The following is a 24,927-nucleotide window of genomic DNA, read 5'->3' on the forward strand; positions in this document are numbered from 1 at the left end:
AGTTATTCATGTTTCATGAATCTTTATGGTTTACAAAGCATTTTCACATATACTTTTATTATTCAGTTCTTATAGCAACTTATTTGATCAGTATTCTCATGCCTACCCTTTACAGATGAGAAGACAGGTTCAAAGAGATTGTGATTTGCCCAAGACTATAAGTGGAACTGGACTCTGTGTATGTTTTTCCAACTCAGAGCTCTGTATCCCTGGGCTCCTTCTGTTACATCACTACTGGTGCTATTATTTTAATCACACTTTAATCTTGCCCCTACAGTTTTACCAAACAAAAATACTAACTATTTTGTTTCAGGTTTCCAAATTTCTGTCAGAATTTAGAAATTAAGTAAATTTTCTATAAAACAGTAGTTCTCAACCAGCTGCAATTTGGCTCCACCCGTTCCACCAGGACATTGGCGTTTTGGGGAGAAATTGTTGATTGTCACACTGTGGGGCCGGCGTGCAAGTGCTGCTGGCATCTAGTGAGGAGAGACCAGGGAGCTGCCAGACATTCTGCAAAGGACAGGATAGCACTCCCCACAGAGAATGATCCAGCCTAGAGGGTCAGCAGTGCCAGAGTTGGGGAACCTCACTTTGAAGAAGAAGTCCTATTTACCCATTCTTGACCTGGATATCCAGACCCTCCACCCCATTTTACATATCTGTAAGGTACTGCTCTCCCCCAAATTATTTAAAGTCTAGTTTTTGAGGTGGTTTACCATAAAGGTGATTATCTTTCATGGCACAGGTATAATTTGGGATATTTCGGTACTATTATTAAGAATAAGCATTAACACTTTACTAAAAATGTTTTAGTAAAAATATAAGAGTTTTATGAAAAATAGTTTATGTTCCTAAATGGGAGAAGAAAAATGAAACCAAAGCAAAATATTTTATTTCAAACCAATATTTTAATGTTTTCCTTATTTTCTAGTTTTATTTATGTTGAACACCAACAAAAATATACGTTAAGTACTCTTAATTATTATACAGAGCTGTGCATTCCATTTAATGCCCTGCCTATTCAGTTATACCAGGTGTGTTTTTCAGAGTTATCCAGTTTGTGCATATTTAAGGAGACAGTTTGGTGTAGAGTTGATAGTATCCAGTCTCTTCCAATGAAGGTCTTACAAAGGGACATCTCAAAAATATTCCTTAGCATTGAGGTGACAGTGTTATATAACCTAACAATTGACACACTGTTAAAAGCTTATAATAACTGTGATAATAAAAAGTGTGAGATTTTATATAAGCACTCACTATGCATTTCTATAGAGGTTTTATAATCAGGTAATAATAGTTAAAAAGAAAAGCTTGTGCTACAGCTTGAAAACAGCTGTTTATGAATAGCATCTGTTGCGTTGGTAATAAACACTTACTGAAGGCTTTATTATAAGGAGTTTTAAACATAAAGACAGTAAGGCTCTAAGGCATGAGAATTTGAATAAGATTATATCAAACCATACTTCAACATTATTAGAAATACTACAGTAATACCCAAGTTTTTAAAGACAGAATAAGGATAACATACTCTTTATATAACCGTACTTGTCAATTTTCTTTTTCTAATAGCAAATGAAAGAGCACAAAGTTTGTTAAGTCAAGCATTCCATTTACAGTACAGTTCTTTTTTAAATGCACTTGATAACAAAGTGTTAAATACTGAATGTCTTATCTTTTGTTACTGAGAAAGAACATTCAAGCATGAGATTTATGCAAAATCATTTATATGTAAAAGGAAACTGCAACAGGTACTTATTTCCTTTAATCCTGTTGTATCGATAGTTTTTGCAAAATTCTGTTGAAATTTTTTGTCGTACAGTAAGTCAGTGGACTTAACACATGGGAATAGATATTTTGCTTATGTGCATAATACCACCATTTTAAATAGAGTTCAAGTATTCCAAATGTAACAATGTTTGAATTTTACATTAAATGGATATCACTAATTACTAATTATTACTTCCTGAAGTTCCCAAGCTGAACACTCATTCTGCTCAAAACACAACGAAATGTTGCAGGTTGTACTTCCCAATACTTCACTGGGTTGTTGAATAAACTTATTGCACTGTATAAAGACTTCTTCATCTTTGGCACTGCTGGGCAGAAGTCATTCACTCCCACTTTTGTAATTGAATTAGAATGAAGGAAGATTATCTGTTGTAGTGGGAAAAGAGTGGATTAAAAATACATGATAAATGTAAAGAGGAGATATTCTGCTGTAGTCAGCATTTGTTCATGGGTTTGTCTTTTTATTTTACACTGATTTGAATACATTTTGCTTAAAGTATATGTGCCCGTTTATGCCTGTTAAATACTTATTACAAGGATGCAGGCTCCTGTGTTATACACAAAAGTGCTCTATGTGTGAAGTGTGACGTAGGACTCATGCCAGTGCCCAGGGCACACTGCCTGGTCAGCACATGCCACTCTCCTCTGTCTCTGTCTCTCTCTGTCTCTATACACACACACACACACTCACGCACGCCACGTATAGGTGTGTGCGTGTGTGTGTGTATGGTTACTTCAGTGCCATATTTACAATAATGTTTTTTTTTTTTTTTTTTGCGGTATGCGGGCCTCTCACTGTTGTGGCCTCTCCCGTTGCGGAGCACAGGCTCCGGATGCGCAGGCCCAGTGGCCATGGCTCACGGGCCCAGCTGCTCCGCGGCATATGGGATCCTCCCAGACCGGGGCACGAACCCGTATCCCCTGCATCGGCAGGCGGACTCTCAACCACTGCGCCACCAGGGAGGCCCTACAATAATGTATTTTAAAAGTATTAGAAATGAGCAGAAGAATGAAATTTAATCTCTAAGAATGACTTGCAATATGAATGTGAAGAATTTTTAGCCAGCATTTTCTGTGATCAAAGGGAGAAGTGTAGAGCTGCTTTTTTGTAAATTTTATAGAAAAATATGTCTATCGACACCTTAAATATGTATCTGTAATACAACATCAATAGTTGAATTTTTATTTGCTCCAATGGATAAAATACAATTTTATAGGCTGTGTATGTGTCTTATTAAATTATTACTCAGAAAGAATGGACAATATAGGACCTTCCCTTCCTTCCCTTTAATAGCCCTTAAAATTTCTTCTTTGGATTTTTTTGGCAACTGAGATTTCTGGGAAGTAAAAACAATCTACTTAATTAACAGTGTTTTGGCATATTAGGAAGAAGGAGGCTTTTGCTGGCAAGGCTAAGATACCAGTTCTAGCCGTTGTTACCTCTAGATTTTGCCTTGGTGAGATTGATCTGAGCCAGTCATGAGAACCGTAGGCACTGCTAAAACCTCTAGTTTTCTGTTGGAGTCCCTTCCGCCCTCTATTGATCTTGGAGATTTTGTGACAGATGCATTATATGGTTTCCTGGCAGCCCAGCAGCAATGCAAGATGTAGTTTCCACAGCATTGACCTCACTGAGAATGGGGAACAGTGCTGGACATGAGTGTGTTTGCTTTGTGGACATCCGTTGAATTGTATCCTTATGACTATGTGTTATAATTCTGTTCATTTTTTAAAATGCTAGCAATAGTATGGATAGATTTAAGACACCCAGAAGCTGGGATCAGCGTTGTGGAGTAAAGTACTCAAAGACTGGACAGCTTGAGGGAGGAAAGACTCTGGTCATGCTCACTGGTTAAATAAACATTTAAACGCAGCATTTGAAAAAATCAAAGCAAAAGTCATAATCTTGAAATGAGCATCTGCCTATATAGATCCATTTTGATGGCTTCTATTTCACAGGCTTCTATTTGTGTAGTGAACAGAACTTGTTTAAAGAAAAATTAGAAAGAAATCTAGAAGCAAATGGCTCAAGGCCCAGTTTTGTTCTCAATGTGTTTTTCCTTGGAAGATGAGAAATTGTATATCAAGGAAAGCACATGAGAAAAATGGACTAAGGTGACATGAGATTAAGTAGGGATTCTTAATTTGAGGTCCACAGATGGGAATCAGGAGGATCTGTGAAACTCCTAAAATTATGTGAAAATGTTGTCTCATTTTTGTTCTTGGGAATATCTAAAGCTTTATCAGATTTTCCAACAATTCTGTGGCCCCTCCCAGCTAGTCAAGAGTTGCCAGATTAGAAGGAAAAGTTTTCTAGTAATGAAGAACAAGAAATGTGCACCCTTAATGCTCCAAATACTGACTTTTGATTATATATTCTGGCCTGAGTTTTTAAAAAGCATGCACACGTCTAATGTGGCACCACATTGATAGTGAAAATACCTGGGACTTCATCCACATGCTCTGCCTTTGTGAAATGTTTCCATAATGAAAGGTTATATAATTCTACTTGATTTCCTCTTGACCAGTCCTGCCTTACATAGCCACTGCCACCCCCAGAAACCTGAAATTAGCTGTGTCCGTACCTTCACCACAATGGCCTTAGCAGTTTCAGTAGAAGAAACAGAGGGATGGAAATGGGTACCTGAGCGTTTTAGCTGATATCTCAATAGAAACTGGTATTCTAACGCTGTCCTTGGCATAAAACACCTCGGCCAACCTGGAGGGTCTTTAGGGTGTGAATTACCATTGCTACTTGATTGGTCTTTGCTCCATATACTAATATGTTTCATAAAAACAAAGAAAAGTACTAATATCTGCAAAACACAAGTAGAATGTTTTACCTGGAGGTATTTCAACTCTTGTAATCCTGAAGGGATTTTTTTCAGTTTATTTTTTTCCAAGTGTATTTCTCTCACACGTGGTATGTTAGCAAGACTTCCATTTTCGATATCTGTGATTCTGTTGTTTCCTAGACCCAGCCTAAAAATGACATAAAATGCATCAACTCTTGAGCAGATGGTATGATACACTTAGCTGCAGACACCACAACTGAGTTAGAAATATTTGTATATATGTTCAGAGAAAGGTATTTCATGGTTTCCTTTAATAACCTATTTCAAGATGTAACAGCCCTCTCCTCTACTGTCAGAAAATTTTCTGTCTAACCTATATGCAACAAAAGGGACATTTGGAAAGTGTCCCTTTTCTCATTCCACTTGCTCTCCCTCTTCCATTACTGAGACAGAATGATAGCAGTTCCTTCTAGTTTTCCCTTAATTTTATGTCCCTGTACACATTCTCCAAGAAGTTTCATTAATATCTTCATCATATGGACTACCACTTCCAAGTTAGGATTTGGGGGATGTTTACCTTTGCAGATCTTTGTATCGTTTAAAATCCTCTAGTTCCACAGTTGAAATTTTATTATAATCTAAATGTAGCTCCAGTAAAGTTGAAGGTAGTTCTAGCGATAAGAAAAGACATATGTATGTTAGATCAGGCTAAGACCAAGCCCTATTGATTAGTTGTTTACTTGTTAAGTTTCACATTATAGGCTTAGGCAGTTTTGGGGGAATCTTCTTTTTTTTAACTTTTTATTATGGAAAATTTCAAACATATACAAAAATAGAAACTAGTATCATGAGACACCATGCTGTTGCCCATCTTCAACAGTTATCTCCATTTTTCCAATCTTGTTTCATCTACGCCAATAGTTATTTATTATTGATTTGTTTATTGACTTGTTTTTATTTATTCATTTATTTTTTTGCTGGAGTACTTAAAATCAAATTTCACACACATAATGTCATTTCACCTGTAAAGACTTCACTAGACATCTCTAACCCATAAGGTCATCTTTTTTTCCCCTTACATAACCATCATGTTAGTATCACATCTAACAAAATTAGCAACAATTCTTCAATCATCTAATATTCCTCTCCCTAATGATCTCAGATGTATTGTTTTACAGTTGACTTGTTCAGGTCAGGATCCAAGTAAAGTTTACAGGATATATTTGGGGCTTATATCTCTTTAAATCTCTTCTTCTATTACTCTTTCCTTTTTCTCCTTCTTCTGTTGATTTGTTTCAGATATTAATTTGCTTGAGATACTCCTTTGTAGATTGGGCTGTTGGCCTCCACATAATATAGTTTATCATGGTTTCTAGCCCCCTTATTTCTTATGACCTGTAGTAGATATAGAGACCAGATTAGATTCAGCAAATCACTCTTTCATCTGACGGTCTTTGCACTCATTCATTGATTACTGCTACCTGGATTTATTATTTCATTCAGAATGGGAAAATGGTGATTTTCTGATTTTGTCATTCGTTATTCATTTATTAGGTGAGATTGTTCTCTAAAGAATTTTCTTTCATTAATTAATTACTTACTTTATAATACAGTTTTTATAGAAAAAGCAGCATAAACGCTTGATTTTTTTTCAAGTAATGAATTAGTGCAGTGCCCAGAGGTGACCAATGAATTTTTTTTATATCATTATGAACATATGGATTTTTTCCCTGTTTGATATGTTTGATCCACTGCAGTATTTATTCTTTTCAATTAGTAGTAGTTTCTGCATAAATTAAGAGAAGCATCTTCAGTGCCACCTGGCACATGGCAGGTACCTTGTGAATGTTTGCACCTTCTCATCTCACACCTTCATGTTCTGACCCCAGCCCTCCCCAGATTAACTGAAACTGGAATGAAAGAGACTAACCAGAAAATTCAGTCAGATCTCATTTTATTAATCCTACACATAAGATATTATTTTTTCAGTCAAAAGTTCTTGTTAGCTAGCTAGGAAATACATTCATTTTTCAACTCTTGCTAAAACATTTCCTTATTTTATTAGTAGTAAAGACTGTTGAAGGTAAGTTCTATCTTCAAAGACCTTAAACACTAATTGAGCAAGTCTATCATGTATACAAAAATCACTAGAAAAATATTATAGAGTGTGCCAGTCTATTCTAGAATATGCTGTAGCAAGTCAAAGACAAGAAATCTCTGTGCATGTTGAGTCAGGAAAACTTGGAAGAGGGTTTGTAGAATTTAAGGGAACTGTCCTCATGGATTTGGGTAGCTCAGTGACTGCCAACAAATATAGCATACTTTCATACAGATATTTCTACACCTACCCTATCTTCAAACAGGTCTCTCCTCCCCTCAACACAATACTATTGTGTAACAGAATTTTCCAGATGAATAGGAAGGAAAACAGTTTCACTCTTCTTATGTTAACTTGTCAGGTCTGGTAAGAACCCTCTGGACCTCGGCCTGATTCATCCTGTCACAATGGGTAGTGATGATTGAATTATAACATTTGGGCAGTCAGCCTTAACATTTGAGCAAATAAGTCATAAAAACAAAAAACTGGCTTTTGAATGTCATGAGGATCTTAAAGCAGTAGTTATGTAAATTTGGAGATTTGAAATTTAAATGTCTAAAGACATAAAATGTTCCTTTAGACTTTGGAAGAATCTTGAGAATTTCACGAGGAGTTAAAACTTCATTTTTAAGATACACTTTGAAACTTGAAGAGAATTACTCTCAGGATGTTTTGTAGTATAAGAAAGCTGCTGACGTAAGTATAAAGAGCGATGATAACTGCGGGACCTCAGAGCCACAGCTCGGGGGTGGCGCCCTACTCTTCTGCTCCAGTAGATCCTCTTATCCTCTCCTGTCCTCTTCCTCTTGCCCCTCACTCTATGTCAGCTTCCAGCTTATGAAAGGGATTTTATTTAACTTGTTAGGTACAGTATGTATTTTTGTTGTTATTCTAAAGATTAGAAGGTAACTATAATATTTTATGTTTCTTGTAGAAAAACAGCCATCTCCTTGAAACCTAAATTAAGGTTGTTTTTAATTGTGTAGTTCTGAATTAAACTGATTTTTTCTATACTAAAAGAAATTGTCTTTCTACTTTTACTTTAGATGATTTTCCTCCTAAATGAAAGATTAATAATAGCAGCTTTACTTAATTAATAATAGCAGCTTTGCTGGGTCTTTTAAACTATCAGCACGTATTTGTTCTGTTAATCTTCTGGATCATCTGAGTAGTAGAAAAGGGGTTATGGTAAAATAGAAGAAAACAGGTTATTGCTGCTTTTACTATGGATACTGAAAGACAGGGCAGGGCTGTTTGAAAGGAAACTGTGTTATTAATCATAGGGGTTATTTCTGATCCAGGTGTTAGCATAGAAGAGAGAACTTGTCAGGGAGGAGGAAGGTGTGACCTTGAGCATGGGTTTGGAGAAAGGCAAATCCAATCTAGTTAATCATCAGTCTGGGAGCTTAGAAGTAATGCATTAGAAAACTGGTCCAGTAGCAAACTTAAGAAGCATTTTACTTTGAGGCACCAGCTTCAGCTCATATGATAAAGAGCACAGTGCTCACTCTGTTATTGGTTATGTCAGGAGAGAGCATTTACTATGTGCCCAGCATTGTCTTCAGACCTTTCTGTGCATCAGCCCATTAATCTGCACAGCACCCCTGTGTAAAAAAAATGAGGTATAGAGTGCCTTGCCCAGAGTATACACCTATCCCTGCCAGAGCCAGCGTCTGCCCCAATCCCTCCTCACAAGCCCCACCCTGAACCACTGCTGCAAGGCTGGGAGAAAGGTCTCTGGCCCTGTGCTTCTTCCTCTGCTTTCTTCTCTACAGCATTCTCACCTCTAACAGACACTTCACAGAATGACAAGTATAGATGAGTAAATGTTAGGAAAGAGACAGAAAATAAAAAGTTCTTTGCTTCTTAATGTTTGTTCGTACTGGGAAAAAAAAATTCTGGTTTCATACTGTCAAAAAAAGAAAAAAGAATTACATATGGCTCTTGATGTGTCCATGAGAAAACACTAAATTTCATACTACGCTGACCAGATATACTGGTAAAAAGAATTCTAATTGCAGTGTGGTTTTGACAGTGTGTACACTTTACAACCTTACATTTAATGGTCATTTTAAAATGACAATTCAATAAATACTGTATAAATACAAACCTTTAGGAATTGAGGTCAGTTTTGCTTCTGCAATTCTGATATGAAACACTGTTACCCCTTCAAATGCCCCTGGTTCAATCCCATTGTTATCAAGAGGGTTTGCACTCATTTCTGTGGGGGGAAATTATATAATTTAGCATACATATGTTGTATGTGAAGGAAACTCACAATGCAGAGATGCACGTCCCAAGAAAATTCTAAGAAGTGTGAGCATTATCGTTCACTCTCCTTCACTCAGTATATCTGTTTCTGTGTCTATCTACTCTCCTTTCTGTCAGTCTCAGAAAAAGACTGCTTTGTGTTACATAGGCTGGAATATATAACAGCTTTACTATTTTGCTTTGAATTACTAAGTCAGTAACTTACTTATCACTCTTTTCCAACCATGATCATAATCAAGGTTTCGTTATAGTAATGTAACATAAGAAAAAAGACCATCCTTCATATAATTCAAAACCTTTGTGTTTTCCAGTGTACATTTATTTATTTGTCACCTAAACTTTTTAAATTGTAAGTCAGTTAGAAATTACTTGATTAACAGAAATATAACTGAGGAATGCCAGAAAGTGAAGCTATTTGGTTAAGTGCCAGGCACTTGGTTGAATTAAATGAGTAAATAAATGAATGAGAATATTGGTTAGGAATTTTGAATGGATATAGTAGGGGAAGATGGCATGGTTATACCATGGGTGTTAGAAGTAAAATAGTGTGTAGAATTGGAAGTATACTGTAAAAACGCCTTAGCTGAATAATCTTCAAAGCAGAAAATGAAAAGTTAGAGGTACATTCCAAATAATATCTGAATTAATGTTGTGGGTTGTATTTGAGTAGTTTTTACAATACATTAAAAATGATACCTTTAAATTAAATAAGAATAACAGATTTTAACCAATTAAGTGCAGTCAGAAAACAGAAACCACTCTAAGGGATTCTTGAGAGTGCAGAGTGCATGTGTATTTATATTGTAAAAGGTGTATTTCTTTAAGTGCTATAAATTTTGTTTGATACTTTCATTGATTTATGAATGGCTCACCTAGGTACAGCTTACTAGATTCAAAAAATTAATTTTGGAAATGATCAGTCCTAAAGTTGTTAATGATGATAAAGATCTCTACATCTGCATATTGCTTATAATTTTAAAATGTTCCATTTATTTGCAAAAACTTACCTAGCACATGTAAAGAGTTCATTCCTTTGAATGTCTCCTTTTGTATTTTCTTAACTTTATTGTCATGAATTCTGAGTTCTGCTAACGATTTGGGAAGATTAAGTGGTATTTCACTTAGTTGATTGTGGGACAGATATAGCCTTCGCAACTTCTTTGTGGTTTGAAAGGCTTTGGGGTGAATCTTAGTTAGTTTGTTGTTGTTCAGAATCAAAGCCTAGATAAAGCATAAAAAGTTACACCATATCAGGAAGTGGATTTGATTTACCAGTATTCTACAGTGATTAGTCACTCATGGAAATCAATGCAAATTATGTCATTCATATACTTTATTAACCATGTAAATAATTCTCCAGCCCAATCTAAGCTTAAAAAAAGAAAAATTTACTACTGAGTTGGAACAGTGCAAAGCTTTAACGATTGGTTTCACACCTTTGGTTTGTCTTTGAGTAGGTGACACATGTTTAAGGCTCCCCTCTCCCATTTCTCTTCATGGAAGTGATGGATAGTATTATCTTTATCTTATTTTTTTAAATTAATTAATTTATTTATTTGGCTGAGTTGGGTCTTTGTTGCTGCGCGGGGGCTCTCTGTAGTTGCAGCGAGTGGGGGCTACTCTTTGTTGTGGCGCGTGGGCCTCCCATTGCAGTGGCCTCTCTTGTTGCGGAGCACGGGCTCTAGGGCACAGGCTTCAGTAGTTGTGGCTCGCGGCCTCCAGAGCGCAGGCTCAGTAGTTGTGGCGCACAGGCTTAGTTGCTCTGCGGCATGTGGGATCTTCCCGGACCAGGGCTCGAACCCATGTCCCCTGCATTGGCAGGCGGATTCTTAACCACTGCGCCACCAGGGAAGCCCTCTTTATCTTATCTTAAAAGCTATTCACTCTACAAAATTAGCTTCAGTACACAACAAATACATTTTTGCATGATTTTATCTACTCTTAAAACCTCACCTCTGTCTTGTTTACTAATGTTTACCATTTTCCCCAGAATAGAGGCCTGTAAGAATAAACTCTTACAAAGTGCCCTCAGCATTCTGGCATATTTTAGACACTGGGGAAATGGTAGTACTTTCAGAAGAATGACTCAACCTCTTCTCAGTTCTGTGACTATTTCTCAGTGCAGCGTGGCAGCACTCTTCAGAGAAGACACAACCCCAGAGAGTGAAAGAGCTTAATGCAGCCTGAATCTTTGTTCCCCACAGCCAAGCCCTTTGCGACATGTTGAGGGTTCTGACTGCAGCCATCTTGATCTGCTGGGGTGCGGAACTTCAGAACCAAAACTGGGAAAATCCTTGGTAACCAGGGCTTGCCACTCACCTAGTAACTATTTTCAAAACGTGCCAGATTTTGCAGAAACAATTTTCAAATCACAAGGGCAATGGCATTCCTAGGACTTTTTATTCCTCTCTGCTAATCTGGATCCTCTCATTCTTTCAGGGAGCAGCTCTAGATTATTTCCTTTTATGATTTTTGTCCCCAGTTCCATTCTACGACAATCTTGCCGTCGTTTCCAGAATGACTTAATATACGCCTTTCTGGTATTATTCACATTGTTGCTGTTTCACAGAAGAAATACAAATACTTCTGCAGTTAAACTCCCTTTACTTATTATGTTTACTGGTTTCACCATAGGCCCTTAGTGTCTCCTTTCTCTTACCTTCCTTTCAGACACATCACTACTTTTAACAATTTCAACTGAGATAGGTTAAGCCTAGAAGAATTTAAAATACATCTTGTTACCACTGGTAAAATATACTCCTTTCTGTGTGTGCCGCACACCCCATGTCTGTGACAGTGTGGAATCAGGGTCTACCTCAAACCCAATTTCAAATAGAATTAGAAATTTTACCTGCTAAAATCTAGAGGCTCAAAATGCTAAATAGAAAAATAAGAATATTTTAAATCTTAGATAATTTAAATATTAATGAGTAGAGTAAGGAAAAGTTCTTTTTCATCTTTAGAGATCTAGAAAAAAAGCCATACAAGTATATTTAGTCAATTATGTTATATTGCACATGCTGCTGTCAGAGCTTTGTGGGTTTGGGTACTGCTTTTCTTACATTGTACACTAATGAGTTCCTGAAAATAATCAGTTTTATTATTTTAGTGTATAATGACTATGATTACCTAAATAGAACCTAAATAGATCATAAGGACCACTTATTTGAATTCTTAGCCCGCTGCCTTTCCACCTGGCTGTTATTCAGTAAGCATCAGTTGAATTAAATTATTAATTGAATTAAATCTATAATTTTTCATTAACTAGACCACTGCTGAATAACGGGGATTTTGTCACTCATCATACACAGAAAAGTAAGACTTGTTTACACAAACACAGATACAAGCAATCATTTTAGCAGTGACAGAGATTTTCACTTAAATATCTGCATGTATTCTTACATAAAGTGAGATGAGTCCTTTAAAATCATTTTCTTTGATTTCCATAATTTTATTGTTTTGAAGGTCAACCATTCGGGTATCAAATGGAATATTGCTTGGGACAGAGGACAAACCTGAGAAATAAACAAACACGTTGCATATATGTTATATGCTAAAGATGAAATTGCTGATATGATAGAAATGTGCTTTTTAAAAAAATTCATGGTTACCATTAAGTAATAGATGACTCAACATGTAACAGATGACAAAAACATTGTTCTTTGGAAAGGCCTAAAGATCTTATCAAGTAACTTTATTTTTACAAGGTATCTATCTGGTTCTGGCTATCACCGTTCAGTCTGCTGCAAGGTGACATTAAATGGAGCTAAGTTGGGGGGTTCTAATATGACTGCGAGGAGGAGACCTACAGCTGAGGCACAGCTTCTGCTGATGCACTTTTGACTAAAGAATATTAACATTCTTTGCAGATTTTCAGGCAGCTGTAGTGCTAAATTGGAGCCTGTGGGTTTTGATCATTTTAAGAAGCATCAACATGTAGAAAGTTGTGCTTAGAAAATAGATAAATTATTTTCGTGTACACTATCAAAGACTTTACTACCCATTTCCTTTAATAATGAGCTCCTCTAATTAGTCGTAAATTATTTGATTTACGGAAACTTATTCATCGATAACATATAATTAACATCTAGGTGTGTAGTATACCTTTACTGAATTTATCACCCACAGCCTTAGCTCTTTTTGAGCTGTGTACTCTAGTAATAGCTTTCTTTTCTCTCATCTCAGCAGCTGCATCTTCCTTTTTGTGTAGGTACTCAGTAAATGTTAATTACATTATTTAAAGACTTAAGTGTGTTTTTCCTCTCTTAAAGAAGCAGAAAATTGCCAGGAGCTGTATGTGGCGCATTTCTTCCTTACTTTCCTTGCTTTCCCTAAATGGCTGAACATGTGCACTTCTGATTGTTGTCGGACATTCCATATGGTATTTATGCTTGAGGAGCATGGGGCTTTCTTGGTTTTCCCCAACATTTTATTTTTGAAATGTTCAAACATACAGAAAAGTTTAAAGAATTTTACAGTGAAAATTCATATTCCTTTTTCTCCCATCAACATTTTACTATACTGTACTTACTGTCCATCCATCAATTTATCTTTTTTATGTATTTTTTTTTTTTTCCTTTTTGCGGTATGTGGGCCTCTCACTGTTGTGGCCTCTCCCGTTGCGGAGCACAGGCTCCGGATGCGCAGGCCCAGCGGCCATGGCTCACGGGCCCAGCCGCTCCGCGGCATATGGGATCCTCCCAGACCTGGGCACGAACCCGTATCCCCTGCATCGGCAGGCAGACTCTTAACCACTGCGCCACCAGGGAGGCCCTTTTTTATGTATTTTAAAGTGAGTTTTAGATATTACTACACTTTTAGTGGAGCCATCCTTACTCCTGAAGAGTAGTATAATATTTAATAGCCCCAAATTGAAGAATTCAATATTGAAATACTGTGAATATCAACATTTCACTTGACAGCCCTCAATACTTTGCCCTTTCTGCTTTAAAATTGACAATTCTTTTAAGAAGTTTGACATAGATGGAAAGGGGGGAAAGGGGGTAACTTGATGGGTTACCAAGGTATAACAGCAGTTTTGTTAGGAGATTACTTTGGTTTTAGAAAATGAAGTGGAAGTTCTTATAGGAAGGTAGAGGTTCTGCAGACAGGATCTAGTAACATAAACTTTGACAAACCTTCCCCTACCCTACCCCTGCTGAATTTGGAAGCTCTGAAAAATATTTCATTTCCTGAGGGAAAAAGATTGTTAAGTGTCCTTTTCATCTTCAGTTGTCATGGGGGACCACTCTATGATGCTAACAGTGCTGTGTCATTTTAAAGGTATGTGACATACTATTACAGATATTCTTGGGTGAATTTTATTAGATTTTTTTCAAAGCTAAATATTCAAGAGACCATGTAAGTAAAACACTATTTGCAACCAACTGTCTGTCATGAGACAGTTTGGTCTTTCTCAGTTCCTTGAAGACAGTCACATACTGGAGCAGAGCTCTGCAGTGTTTCCTTCAAGGTCTTTAAGTTGAAGTAGATGACCTTGTGCTGGAGTGAACACGAAGGCCATCACACAAGGATGGTGTGTGCTAAAGGTGAACATCTCCTTAGTCAAAGTCTTACCCAGAACCAACCCAGTTTACATCCAGCAGTATCAAAGTAGATATATACATTTTTATCCTGATCTTTGTTTAGCAAAGTGTTTTCTCAGGCTTCAACTCTACAAATTGATAGTAAAGTTTTTTCCTGCCTGGGATGCAGCTTAAAAACGACAGTACCAAAAGAAAAAAAAAAAAAGACCTTCCGATACTCCCTAATCTAACCTTTTCTCACACCAGGGTCTGTTTCAGCTTCTACATTTCTCCTTCCTGCCACTCTTCCCACAGTCATTACTTGCCTGTGCTTCCAGACCAGCAAACGTTGTTTGCATCCTGTCATCTCTTTCTCACAAGAATGCCAAAGGTAAAGCTTAAAACCCATTTTTTCCTGGCCTGTATATTCCATTAAGACTTTACCAGCGATTCTAGCTCATAATAATATCCTCATCTTTGGATGTTTTTTGTTCACCTTTCTCATTATGTCCCCTAATAACACATTTTTTTAAAGTCTCTGGAGTTCACTGTAACAAGCTTTGACAATTGCCACGAATGCTGTGGCAGGAGGAAATGAATCTAAAGCTTTCAGAGGCACTGTCTGCTCATATGCGCTCTGGAAGTGGCCTTAATGGGCCTCCAGGTCCAGAATGGGAGGTGTGTGCCATACTTTTGGTTTCCCACGGTGGGTCAGGTCTGAGCCATCTCCTCTTTTGCAAATAGCTGAGTACAACAATTCTTGATGTGCATTCCTGTTACACCTCTCCCTGAGTATGCCCTTCTATTTGAGAGCACCTTCATTAGAAGTATTAAAAGAATAAAATACTCACCAGAGAATTACACATTTTTAAGAGACTTTAGAAAGTGGTTTTTAGTTCAGCCATTTATTTTCTAGATAGTTTTAAACCCAAACCATTCAAAACAAATAGAGTATTGTCTTTAAAATGTCTAGATTAGAGAGTTCACAAACTCCATAACCTACTTATTGTTCTGGATGGGCAACTTATTTTGGTAGAATTTTGCTGGGAAGCACAGTTTCAACCAGCTGACACTCTATGCGATGAAACCACAGTGACATCCATTCTCTCTAAAGGAAATTAAAATGTAATACTGATTCAAATTTGGGAAGAGAAGGAAATGTTCTGTATATGAAATTTCCATTGTTTTCCTCTGATTTTCTGGATTTTAAAAATAAGTTTGGATATACTTTGGGGTTTGTTATACTTTTCAAAAATTTAAGTGAAAAATGCCTTTACAATCAGCTGATTTTTGAAATTTCAGTGAGGTCTTTCCCTATCCTTTAAATTTTGTCAAAATGACATTATTCTACAAAACAAGTTGACATGTGTCCTTACCTAGATCAGAACAGTGTACAACTCTCGAGTAGCATTGGCATCCAAACGGACATGTTGGAAACAGATCGAATGGGAAGAATGGGTTAATTGTCTCTCTTGTTGGGAAAAGAGAGTTGTTAGCATCACTATCACCTTCGTCTTCCATGTCCTTCAGCATCATATTCTTCAGTGTCAGGTACGAAGGGTGAAATAAGGGTTTGGCAGAGCACAAAGACAAGAACGCTAGGAGCACATACTCCTTCATGTCGTCCTGTGTAGGGGACCAATCTAGAACTAAGTAGACATTGAGGATTAAGTTAAAGTTTAAATAAATACAGTTCCTGCTGCTGTACATTTCTCAGAGCTGGCAAGAGTACAGTGAAATGGCATTCTAATTTATTACTAGTGTGAGAGTAAGTTTATTAAAAGTTTTTGGAAAGCAGTTCAGCAATATGCATTGGAAGCTTTATAAATATCTTTATTTTTCATCTAGCCATTCTACTTTTGGCATCTAGTCTCAGGAAACAATTCTAATGTGCATAAAGGTGTTCATCAGAGAATCATATATAATAGCAAAAACATTAAAGATAATACTGATGGTTAAAGAGAAATAGTAAAATAAAATAGGGTATATTTATTCCATGAAATACTTTGGAACCCACAAAATGTTTACAAAGATATTTAAAAATATGAAAAACTGTTTTTTGAAATAAAAGAAAATATAAAAAATCTATACATAGTATACTTACATACACACACAAAACCTGGCACAAATATACCTAATTGATGATAATATCTGGATGGTAGAGTCATGAATTACTTGTGTCTTTTTTTTTCTTTAATTTCTATACTGAGCAATAAGAACTACATTTATACTTAGGAAACTAATAAAGGCTTTTAAAAACAAAAGCATATTATCATACCTGACTATTTATTCCTGGAATCCTTCCATTGCCTTAATATCTATGTCACTTTTAAAGTAAAATCCTTCATGTCCCCTTAGTACATCTGGAAGTTTTCTTTAACTTCTCTCCCACCATCCTCCCCAGCCTCACTCTCCGAGTTGGTTACTTTTTCCACAGTGTTATTGGATTTCTTCCTTCCAATCTGTTCCATTATCTAATACCTGATCCAAAGCATCTGAGGTCCAGGCTATTCTTTTTTACTGATCTTTCCACTGAGTCCCTTTTGTTTAGTTTTTTTGCAGGGGGAGGGCATAGGGTGCTTTCAGTTGTATTTTTTAAAACCCACACAAAACTGGAATGTACGAGTGAGAACCTTCTGAGAATAGATTGGTTGTCATCTGATGGGGGATATTCCTACAGGTATGTTTACATATCATGGTTTCTTAACCATCAACTGTGAAACATACATTCTTTGTAATTTTCAAAAATTGTAAGCATTATGATATCATCTAAAACAGGCTTATGCCTGTCTTCCCTTTGGGGCATGCAGTTAGCTTCACATAATGCCCATTAGTGAGTCTGTATCCTGGCAGGAGGGAGTCCACACCCAGCCAGGTCATCCAGCAGTGTAGCTGTCCTGCTATGCCTGAGCACCAGATAGCACCTTAGCCACAGAGGGCTTCTAGAGTCAGTCAGAATTGGTCCAGCCTCAGGAAGACCTGGCCTTCCAAATCCTTGAATTATGCCAGCTTCTTACAGTTTTCTAGAACCCAGAAATCAGCTTTAATATCTCTCCACAGCCTTGCTTTTTTTTGGACTTAAGAATCAGAAATGAACTAACTTAATTAAAATATTCATTTATATATCTTTTAATCATCAGAGAAAGGTTTTTTAAAAAAAAAAAAAAACTACTGTCATCAGTGATTAACCTGATAACTAACATTATTTAACTCTTAGAAATCTATATGGCAACAAGTACATTTTGCCCACTGGGCGGCTGGACATGACCAGCCTTATCAGGTTTCCCTATGAGAACTCACACTCAATTGTGCTAGGAAAGGGGAGATTACAGGACACAGAACAGAAAAGATTTTTATATTTTTATAATCTTATTCTGAATCCCACTTCAGAACCAGTTCTGTCCTTCCATCTCTACACTGCCTTGTGGAATTGTCAATTCAGTTTATTCTAGATACGTCTCTCACATTAACCAGGAGGCCTGAGAGGTGCAAAGAGCTTCAGTGGCTTCCCCAAGGCCACATAACCAAATTGAACTGGAAATTGAGTTAGAGTTCATGTGTCCCAACCCATTCTTTGCATCTTCTGCTGCAACCCACACAGGAGCACTCTCTTTTATCTTCTTTTATCTAGTGGCCTCTGTCATCTCCTCCTTTCCAGCCAGTCCACATGTTGCCGTCCTGTGTACATCTGTACATAAAGGAGTGCACTCACAGCTTTCGGAGGGTGGAAATGGGAGTGGTTGTGTGATCAGATTTGTATGGTACAGAGGGAGATTGTGCTGGCAACTCAAGGGCCAGCAGCTTCTGTCAGCCGGCCCTGGGGACAGGCAGGTTACTATTCCAGTCACCCTGGAATCCTGGCACAGGCACCTGGTTTTGGTCAACTAGGCTTCATTTCCATCATCACTTTGGCACGTCATTTCTGCTTCTTAGCTGCCTGCCTAACTATGCTCCATTATGTTTCTTGACCGTAGGCTTCTTTTTGGTTCCTGGCTCCTTAATGCTTGGTGCCCTGCCTTGCCTTGACTTCCACGATTCTCATTCTTGAGCTAATTTAGCTCTTGGTCCTTAGCAAAACCAAAGCTTGTCTCTGGTACCAATTTATTCTTTAAGATTGTTCTGCATCGCAGCTCTATCTTCTAGGTCTGTAGCTGCCCCTGACCTTATTTGACCTTGGTAGAGAAGTTAATGAATTAAATGTCATTTAAGGTCATGTCTCTGGCTTTCTTTGAGCTTGCTGGAGTTTTTCATTGGGCATTTATCAAGTACCCACTGTGTACCAGGCACAGGGTTAGGATACATAATCCATGAAGTAGAACATGTTTGGATGTTCAATGGACATGCTTCTCCCTATCCACTTCTCCCACGCTTCCTTGCTCAAAAAACAACCACAGCCCCTAATTTGCTACTCTCAGGTAAGTGTGGGATTGTTGTAAAAGTTAATACTTGAATGTCAGGTACACTAATAGGAAAACTAAAAAATAAATGCTCAAGTTAGTAAATAGAACTAAACTGTGGGTGGTCAGTGCTGGCTGTGTACACTCTGGCTCTAACATTTTGGGAGAATCTCCAGATGTGTGGTCCCCAGACTCTGAAAATAAAATTCTTCACCATAAGTTTGTATACTCCTCATAAACTGTGTAGTCCTCATAAATCTCAGTTTACTATTTGAGACCAATAGAAATAAAGACATCTATAAAATATACATACATGAAAAAAAAGGTTGAAATAGAATACACAAACCTAATAAGAGGGATAGTGGGCTTATGGGTGAAGGATTATTTTCTTGTCTATGGTGCATATTTTTAAAATTATTATTTTGCTTTTTAAATATTTTAAATAGCAATCTGCAAGAAAATTGTCTTTGTTCTGGTCCTCCATATACTTTTGCCTTTTCTTACCACTTCTAGAAACATTAGACAGTACAATTAAAGGTTTCCCATACACTGCCCCCTCAAAATTCAACCAACAGTGCCTACCTTCAAAATAGTCTGGAGCCACAATTTCTTGAGGGCTAGCACCATTTACTCTGGTCCATGGGAGATAAAAGAGTTTTAATAAAAAGTTATTTTTGAGTTGGTTGGTTGTTTGAGTTTCATTCTTTTTGTAGAAACTTAGAGATAAATAGGCTGTAGCTTCCCCGTCTAGACCAGAAAAATCTATGTAATGCATAATATACCAGAAATATAGACCTAAGACAACGGTAAAACTTTAAAGAATACATATAACAAGTGGCATATGTTAGAGATCCAAAGTGGGAAGCCAGGACGCAATGTCTCGGCTTTCCCTGTAGCCTGGCAGCAGGGCCAGGGACTTGCCTTCACTCCTGCAAACCCCATTTCCTGCTGCAGTCATGTTGCCCTATGATGTAGGAGAGCCCTGGAGTGGGGTGCGGGCTGCGATGAGGGGGAGCAGATCAGTTGTGACAGACTTAGAGGGACACTGGCATGAGGAGCCGAGCTGGGAGGAGACACAGAAGATCAGCGCTCAGGTGAAAGAGAGGAAGAAAGCCAAGCATGAGGGAGGGGGCTTATATCTCCTACATGGACCCGCCAAAAGGGCTGCTGGTCAGCCTACCTGTGGGGTCAGGAGGAGCACCAGCCAATGTCCCTCCCTTCCTCTCTCTTCTTTCTTACACTGATAAGCTACAGGAGTTCCTCCCTGCCTTAGATAAGATGGTGACTCTGGCCTGCTATGTTAGGCAGTGGCTTGTCTATGGTCGTTGGCAAGCTTTCCAGTTGCTGGCTGGTGGGGGCAGCCACCAGTCATGCCCTTCTGGACCCTTCCCTGGTGAGTGAGAGAGGAGACATGTGGAAGCAGGAAATGTCATTTAGCTGAAACTCCCTCCCAGTGTTGAAGTTTCCTCCAGAACATTGTGGACCAGATGGTGTGTCTGCTCTCTGATTGCATGACGCCAGTGAGAGGACTCAGGGAGCACACCTGCTCAGGAGGCATCCAGTTCCACTGCTGTCCATCTGTGGTTGACAGGAAATTCTTTATATTGAGACCAAAAATGCCTTCTGTCACATTCTTCTCTCTGTGCTACTTCTGTCTTCTGTTAGTTATATGAAATTAACCTGATCTTTTTGCATTCTCTTATCCCGTTTACTTGAAAAGTCAGGAGAACCTTGATTCCATGAGGAATTAACCATTTATTCCCTTCATTTGAGACGGCAAAGCCTTGATTAAAAAAACAAGTGATTATAGACCCCAAACCTTGCCCTATTCTAGTTAAGCAATTTTTTATCAGTAGAAAAATATTGGAATGTCCAAGAGGGAACACTAAATAGCAATGTTTTTTCCCCATTATTCAGAGAGTGTAGAGAATATTGTTTCTCATTTAAATGATGACTCTTAGTTGTTTGTCTTATTTTTAAATTTTGTGTTTGTTAATATGGCTCAAGCTCTTACTTGTTTCGTTTTGGCAGTATTTAGATTGTTATTTTGAAAAGCCTTAAAAATGTTTATGGCTTGTTCTCAAGAAAGCTCAGTATTTCCCTGATTTAGACATTTTGCCAGTTTCTTACTCATGGAAAACTTGGAAGTTTGCTTTCAAGTTTCTCTTACTCTGAATAATTTTTGAAATATTATTTCAGTGCTACTGCTGTTATTACTAAGCCATGGCACATTAGAGCCAGGAGAGGCCTTTGAGACTTTGCTACCATGCCCTTTTTTATAGCAGAAGAAGCCGAAGCCGGCCTCCTCACTGCTGCATTGTCCACCCTTCTGCTTGGCCTCCTCTAAATGGGTCTTATTCCCACAGTGACTTCCAGACAGTAACCAGACTCTCCTCGGAGAGGATGGGGTGAGAGGCTTGGCCACATTCTTAGGACTGGAAATGTAGCTTGAGAAGTGTCTTTCTGAATTTACATAAGCTTCTATTTTCTGCTTAAATGTTCCACAAACTTGAATGGAAAATTTGTCTAAGTGAAATGGTATTTCCTCTCAGACACTATTATTAGGAAAATAAGTCACTGTGCTTTTAAATCCTATGCTTAAAGTTCTGCTTGGCTGAAACTCCTCTTGATTCACAAGTACCAATAATAGTTTTCAGTATATAAATGTGATATAACATGCTCCATGTATTCGCAGAAGGAATCCAGACTAAATTCTGGTGTAGTCAAGGCGCAGCCTTGTAAATGGACAAGTAAGTTAAACTTTGGCAACTTATTCACAGTACCTTTTTGTCATGGAAACTGATACTTTTAAAGCCTATGATTTCCTTAAAGAAATACTTAACTTTACCTTGAAAGTATAAATAGCAGCTGATTGAAGAACTTGCTGGCTGCTTTTCCTTTTGTATGTTTTGTCCTTCATCAGTTTTTCAATGCATCTAGCAACCTAGCTACTGTCTTTAAAGACAAAAAACTCCTACCTCTTCATTTTTTCTATTGTTTCCTATGCTTCCTTAAAACTTGTGCTTGTAAAGTTAATCTCTTTTGTCTCAAACCTCAGATCAGATTTCTGAATATTCTTTTTTAATTAAGTAGTTGTAACAGAAGACTGTATATCCTCAATTCTTTCCACCACTATCCTATATGGCTAAATACTAAAAACATCAAGATGCTTTTACACGTGTGTGGGCTTATGATTTTTTTTTAAACAACTCGATTCTTGGCGGGATTTTTTAATTCTTTATTTTTAGAGAGATATAGACCCCCTCAGATTCTTTGTGACTTAATCCTATATACCATGTGGCTATTGTTTATGGCTGCCACACCTCCAAATAAGTTAACAAGAAAGAATGCTGTGCTGTATTAGATTATGAGGGAGTAGAATATCAAATACATTTTTTAATTTGTTAAAATCTAATATTAAATAAAAGAGGGAGTAGAATATCAAATACATTGTTTAATTTGTTAAAATCTAATATTAAATAAAAACTTTACTTTGGGAGGGAACAAAGGAAATCTTTGTTTTACACTCTGACTGGATTTTGTGAAAAGAAGTTTCTAATCTTTCACATTGAATATAGGGCTAATTAAACTATTGCTGATAAATATTCTTTCTTAGAGTTATATGGATCTCCATTTTAACTGTCCAGTGTCATTTCATTACATAAGAATAAGGAATACATTTATCAAGGCAAAATATGAATATTCAAATATGTAAGTAAAAACATTTGACTAACTCGTATATTTTTAAAATACCTTAGAAAATATCATAGTTTCACATTTTGAAAAAATCTTTTACTGTTTTCACTTAATATATTTGTAATATCCCCAAACTTTCCTATCATTCATTATTAAGGTAATGTTATTTTCTTAAAAGAACATATTCACAAGATATTTGTTTAAATGATTTTAAAAATCAATCATGTTAACTTTTATGGTAAAGTATAATGACAGGTTTTCATTTAGCTATTTAAAAAAGTCGCAATTATGTTGAAAGTAAATCCATTATATGTAAAACATAAAAGCTAGAGTAATTTTAGATATGTATTTAAGTGCTATTTTTTAAGAAATTATACAGATAAGCTTTAAACTATATTATAGAATTTACAAGCATTTATGTTAATAACATTAATGTCCCCTTAGTATTGACTAAAACAATTGTACACTAGTACATGAAGAAAAGACATGAAAACATACCTTGTAAGAAGAGAGTAAGTTCTCTTGAAAGTAGAATTTTCCACCATGTACTACTTATCTATAACGTAAATGTTCTCAGCTACTATTTAAGAAGAAAATATGAGAAGGTATTACATTTAAAAGAAAACCACCCTTGTGCAGAGCCTGGTGTGGCTGCACCCTGGGTGACACTGGAATAAACTGCTTCCACAGATTAGCCCATGTTAGTACTGAGAAGCAAGATTAAAACTTGTTACTGCTCATGTGTTTTCCATCACTGTTTGTATCGTAGCCAAGACTTCTAGCTAAACTCTAGACGTCTACTGGAAGATTCTGAAGAAAAAAAAGAGAGAGTTTAATAATTCATGGCAACTGGCCATTGAAAATGCACTCAAAGCCATTCAAGAAATACCTGATTTGAAAAAAATATGAAATTCTTAAATGAATGAATACTTATAAGTTACAAATTTTAAAATCACTCACTCTATATAGACTAACAAAATATTTATCAGTTTTAGGAAGGAATACTGAACGAGTACATTATTGAAATGTAAACCCAATCTCCAGATGTACCTAAGAAAGGAGCCATGCTGTTAATTTTCTTCTGATGTCTGAAGCTGTTACATCAAGCATACATCTCAAGAATTTCTTTAAAAGCTTTTGGCCCTGCCACAGGCATGTCAGGGGAACTGCAGACCAGGCCCTATACAATGCTTCTGGCCCCAGCCTATATGCTGTGATACAGACATTGATGCAAGGATACAGGTGAAGCCTGCTTGGACTTTCACTTTTCAAGAGAATATCACCTATGACCACATAGCATTTAGGGAGGACATGGGAGCAGGAAGACAACATTCACAATTAGGCCTGAGAGGATGCCCAATTCCCACATCAATTAAGACATCATCCTTCAAGAGGAGATTTTTCTAAGTCTGGGTACCTAAGTACTAGGTAACGCCAAACTAGCATCTTCATAACGTGCAGATTTAGGGGGCAGCCTGTTTGCAAAGCGTGTTTCCAGTAGTTTAGCAGAGTCTGGTCTCTCCTGACACAAAGAATCTGACTGTCGTTTGTTCCTGATTCCCAGAGAAATGGCACATGTTGAAGCAAGACATAGAAAAAGTACTGTGCCTCCGATGTGCAGGACACCCAGCCCCCACTTAAATAAAATATACTTCTGTGGCCCTCACATCAGACAGTCCCGTATGCTGGCCTCTGCAGAGCTTTAGGCCTGCCCTGGGTGCAGCACCTGAGGTTTGGCAGGCCTCCTGTTTGGTTATAATGCTCATGTTCCCATTTATTCAGTTATGTTTAGTTCAAAACATTTGTCTGTTACCTTGATGAATTGGGACATCATGAGTGTTGAACTGGATTTTATTAACCTGAGCTCCATCAAAGCAGTGGCCATAAATGGGAAGCTCCTTGGGCAAAAATCTGTGTCCTTCACAGTGTTTTGTTTTGTTTTTTTAACTTTTAACTGAAGTATACATTACAAAAAAAATAAACATTGTAATGGTACAGCTCAATTAATTTTCACAAACACCTAATCAAGAAATCCCAGCACTCCCGGACCCCTCAGAATCACTCTGTCTTCAGAGGAGGCCGCTGTCTGATTTCAAAAACCATAGCTCTCTGAACTTTATATATACAGTGCATTCTTTTCTGAGTCTGGCTTTCTTCATTCAACGTTATGTTTTAGAGATCCATCCAGGTCCTTGTGGTTAGCAATAGTTTGTTCATTCTCATTGTAAGCATACTTCTTGTATTACGCTTCACTTTATTGCATTTCACAGATACTGTGTTTTTTTACAAATTGAAGGTTTGTGGCAACCCTGTGTCGAGCAAATCTATTGGTGCCATTTTTCCAACAGCATTTG

At 37.2% G+C, this 24,927-nt stretch overlaps 2 protein-coding genes across 5 annotated transcripts in view; one reads left to right on the plus strand and one right to left on the minus strand.

Annotated features, from left to right (window-relative positions):
• CENPP (centromere protein P) overlaps positions 1–24,927 on the plus strand; it is a 242,351-nt gene that overhangs the window by 111,204 nt on the left and 106,220 nt on the right. The gene's annotated exons all lie outside the window — the stretch shown is intronic.
• Positions 892–23,294, minus strand: ASPN (asporin). 3 transcript variants are annotated; one of them, XM_060102404.1, is made up of 9 exons: positions 23,072–23,293; positions 19,460–19,509; positions 15,857–16,129; positions 12,358–12,470; positions 9,963–10,176; positions 8,795–8,905; positions 5,164–5,257; positions 4,635–4,773; positions 892–2,157 (listed from the first exon to the last, which is right to left on the minus strand). In XM_060102404.1, exons 1-9 carry the CDS (start codon positions 23,116–23,118, stop codon positions 1,960–1,962), a joined length of 1,239 nt encoding a protein of 412 aa, XP_059958387.1. In that variant the 5' UTR covers positions 23,119–23,293; the 3' UTR covers positions 892–1,959. The 3 variants fall into 3 exon arrangements, with proteins under 3 accessions (XP_059958387.1, XP_059958388.1, XP_059958389.1); XM_060102405.1 differs by lacking the exon at positions 19,460–19,509; XM_060102406.1 differs by lacking the exons at positions 892–2,157; positions 4,635–4,773; positions 5,164–5,257 and adding an exon at positions 5,360–5,981 and having other exon boundaries at positions 23,072–23,294.

This window comes from Mesoplodon densirostris, chromosome 6 (assembly GCF_025265405.1).
Source record: "Mesoplodon densirostris isolate mMesDen1 chromosome 6, mMesDen1 primary haplotype, whole genome shotgun sequence".
In the NCBI taxonomy this organism is placed as follows: Eukaryota; Metazoa; Chordata; class Mammalia; order Artiodactyla; family Ziphiidae; genus Mesoplodon; species Mesoplodon densirostris.